A 2952-nucleotide genomic window follows, 5' to 3' on the forward strand; every position below is an offset into this window, starting at 1 on the left:
CTAACTTTTTCTTTAATATTTGTTTCAAACTCCTTCAAATTGAGTGGAATAGGAAAACATTTTGAAGAAAAGAAAATGTGCTTGTATTCTATGTGTCATCTTTGTTTCCCATCCAATCGAACAAATCTTGTCTGGCCAAAAAGGAAAAGAGAAGAAAAACCATTTTTAATTTTTGCTTTTGAAAGAAAAGGTGCTACCCGCGATTTATAAATTGTGGTAGGTACCCCACAGTTGCCTTCTGTCTGAAAAAAAAAACAAATAAAGGAAAAAGAAAACCCCGGCAGCCTCCTGTTCCTCAGCTCTGCAGTCTCTTGGCCTTCTTGGCCTCCATAGCAGCCAGAGCTTCTCTTTCTCACAAACACAACCAACCATCCCTGTCTATGCTCTGTTCTTTCTAGCACTACCTTACCATTACTCTGTGCTTCCTCTTTGCTTTTAATAATTCGTATACCTGCATTCCTAAAACCCATTTGAACAAACAAACCCAATAATTATTATCATCAACCCAGATCACTAATCATCCATCAGAGTTTACCATTAATCGAACAATGAATTCTGATCAAGACCCAGTAAGTTTGTCATCTTCAGGTGCGGCACCTGATCATCCTCTGCCAATGGAGAAACTTTATGACCAAGGCCCTCCACCATTTCTCACCAAAACTTATGACATCGTTGATGACCCAACAACCAATGATATAGTTTCTTGGAGCAGAGACAACAATAGCTTTGTTGTGTTGGATCCTCAGAAATTTTCCATGAGCCTTCTCCCCAGATACTTCAAGCACAACAATTTCTCTAGCTTCGTCAGGCAGCTCAACACCTATGTAAGCATGACTTTCTAGGCTGTCCTAATTGCTCATTTGTATGATTTTTTTCAAAGAAATTGCCATGTTGTTCTTTTCAATTTGGATATTGTATTCAAATCTATGATATATTTGTGGGGTTCTTTTGGGTTTGACTACTTTGTACATTCATGCTCATGAAACAGATAGAAATGTGTCATTTTTTTAATCTTGTCTGTCTTTGTTTAATCAGGTCCTTTTTTGTGTATTTGTTTAAGGGGTTACTTAATGTGGACATATTGTTTGTTAAATGGCTTCAAAAGGGAAAGTGCACAAACCAATGTATAAAATATGCATGATACTGTTACAGATATGGGTCAGTTGTTGTTTGGTTTTTGTTCTTGTTTTTCTTTCTGTTGGATTTGTCAACTTCAAAGCTTCTTAGGGTTGATCTGATGCAAACTAAAAAAATTAGTAGACGCAGCCTTTTATGGATTTGATCAAGAAGAAGTTATTTAATTAATGTAGGGATTTAGAAAGGTTGATACAGATAGATGGGAGTTCGCTAATGAAGGGTTTCTCAGAGGGCAAAAACATATTTTGAAGAACATCCGGAGGAGGAAGACATCTTACCATCCTCAGGCTTCACAGAAAGCTTTGGACTCTTGTGTTGAAGTTGGAAAGTTTGGATTGGATGGAGAGATTGACCAGCTGAGGCGTGATAAACAGGTTTTAATGGGGGAACTGGTGAAGCTTAGACAACAGCAGCAAACTACTAGAGTTTACCTCCACGGAATGGAAAATAGACTGAAGAGGACAGAGATGAAACAGCAACATCTGATGAATTTCTTGGCAAGAGCAATGCAGAATCCCAACTTTGTACAACAATTGGCACAACAGAAGGACAAAAGGAATGAACTCGAGGAAGCAATTACTAAGAAGAGAAGGCGGCCTATTGAGCAAGGGCCTAGTAGTTTTGAGGTGGATGAATTAGGCCACGTTGGAGTAGAAACTTTTGTTAAAGTTGAACCTGAAGAATACGATGAGGAAGAATGTACAGAGAAGGAAGAGGGAAATGAAAGTGGAAGCAAAGACCCGGATAAAAGTTTCTGGCACGAATTGTTGAATGAGAGTATTGATGAAGAAATTGGTATGCTAGGTGTTCAAGAAGAAGATGAGGATGTCGATGTGTTCGTCGAGGAGCTTGTTTACTTGGCCTCTAGTCCCAAGTAAAGAAGATGAGGAGCTTTCATAAATGTTTTCTTCAAGAAGTTCGGTAGGAGACGCTCATCGTTCAAAAAATCTTGAAGTTCCTAAATGGTTTCTTAATTGGAATTGAAGAGTGAATGGCAACACTTTAACACTGAGAAATTACACTGATGAAGCAAAACAGAAAACAATATTCCAATGCAAACTGGTTAGGTTCTGGGATTTTCCTTCAGTGATGGTATTTTTAGGATATCTTAAATTTCCGGGTTTGCTTTTAGAACTGCTCTCATTTCCTTTCTTGTCCACAGTCTAATTTTGTTCCTGCCAGTGGTAGGAAATTAAAGGTATGTATTTATCTGATAGATCATTAATCTTGACATTCATGACCTTAAAATCCAGTTGGAGATTGCACCCTTGAGATCATGTTCTGCTTAATTTGTAACTGACTGTTGACATCAGTGATCTAGAACCCTTTTGCTATGTTTTTTCTGTCCTGGAATATAATTTGTTATTGAATCATTCCATGAAGGTGGTGGATGATGCATGGTGGTCTCACCAAAATGATTAAAAGCTTGAAATCTCTTACTTGCATCTTGAAATGCATGAAGAGAGGGTGCATGACATGTTTGTGTAAGCTGTTAGTTTATTTGTGCAAATGCAAACATCAATAGGGCAGAAAATTGGTGCAAAAATTAAAAAGTTGGAGTATTAGCTTCCTTTAAATGACAGGGAATTTTATGGTGCACCATATCTGCAATTGAGTTGGAACACAGAGCTGCATTTGTCTGGCTCAAGCGATAAGGTTGCACATGCTGTGCATGAGCAGTTTAGCTGGCATTTTGTAGGGAGTAGTCAAATTTACTGCTTTAACATTTAGCAAAGAAGGATTCAAATTTGGAATTCCGCAGCAGGGCCCGTGAATGCAATTGCCCTTATTGCCCACTGTTGCTAAACATAAAAA

The 2952-nt window shown here is 38.1% G+C and overlaps 1 protein-coding gene across 1 annotated transcript; it reads left to right on the plus strand.

Annotated features, from left to right (window-relative positions):
- Positions 1-252: 252 nt before the first annotated feature.
- LOC117631646 (heat stress transcription factor A-6b-like) lies at positions 253-2471 on the plus strand. Its single transcript, XM_034364916.1, has 2 exons — positions 253-824; positions 1311-2471. The coding sequence occupies exons 1-2, from the start codon at positions 549-551 to the stop codon at positions 2013-2015; spliced, it is 981 nt and encodes a 326-aa protein (XP_034220807.1). The 5' UTR covers positions 253-548; the 3' UTR covers positions 2016-2471.
- The last annotated feature ends 481 nt before the right edge of the window (positions 2472-2952 follow it).

The sequence above is a fragment of the Prunus dulcis genome, chromosome 1, assembly GCF_902201215.1.
Source record: "Prunus dulcis chromosome 1, ALMONDv2, whole genome shotgun sequence".
NCBI classification, from domain to species: Eukaryota; Viridiplantae; Streptophyta; class Magnoliopsida; order Rosales; family Rosaceae; genus Prunus; species Prunus dulcis.

Coding starts and splice junctions, on each gene's coding strand:
- LOC117631646 (XM_034364916.1), top strand. CDS start 549: ATGAATTCTGATCAAGACCCAGTAAGTTTGTCATCTTCAGGTGCGGCA. Junction 825..1,310: donor TCAGGCAGCTCAACACCTAT/GTAAGCATGACT, acceptor TAATTAATGTAG/GGATTTAGAAAGGTTGATAC.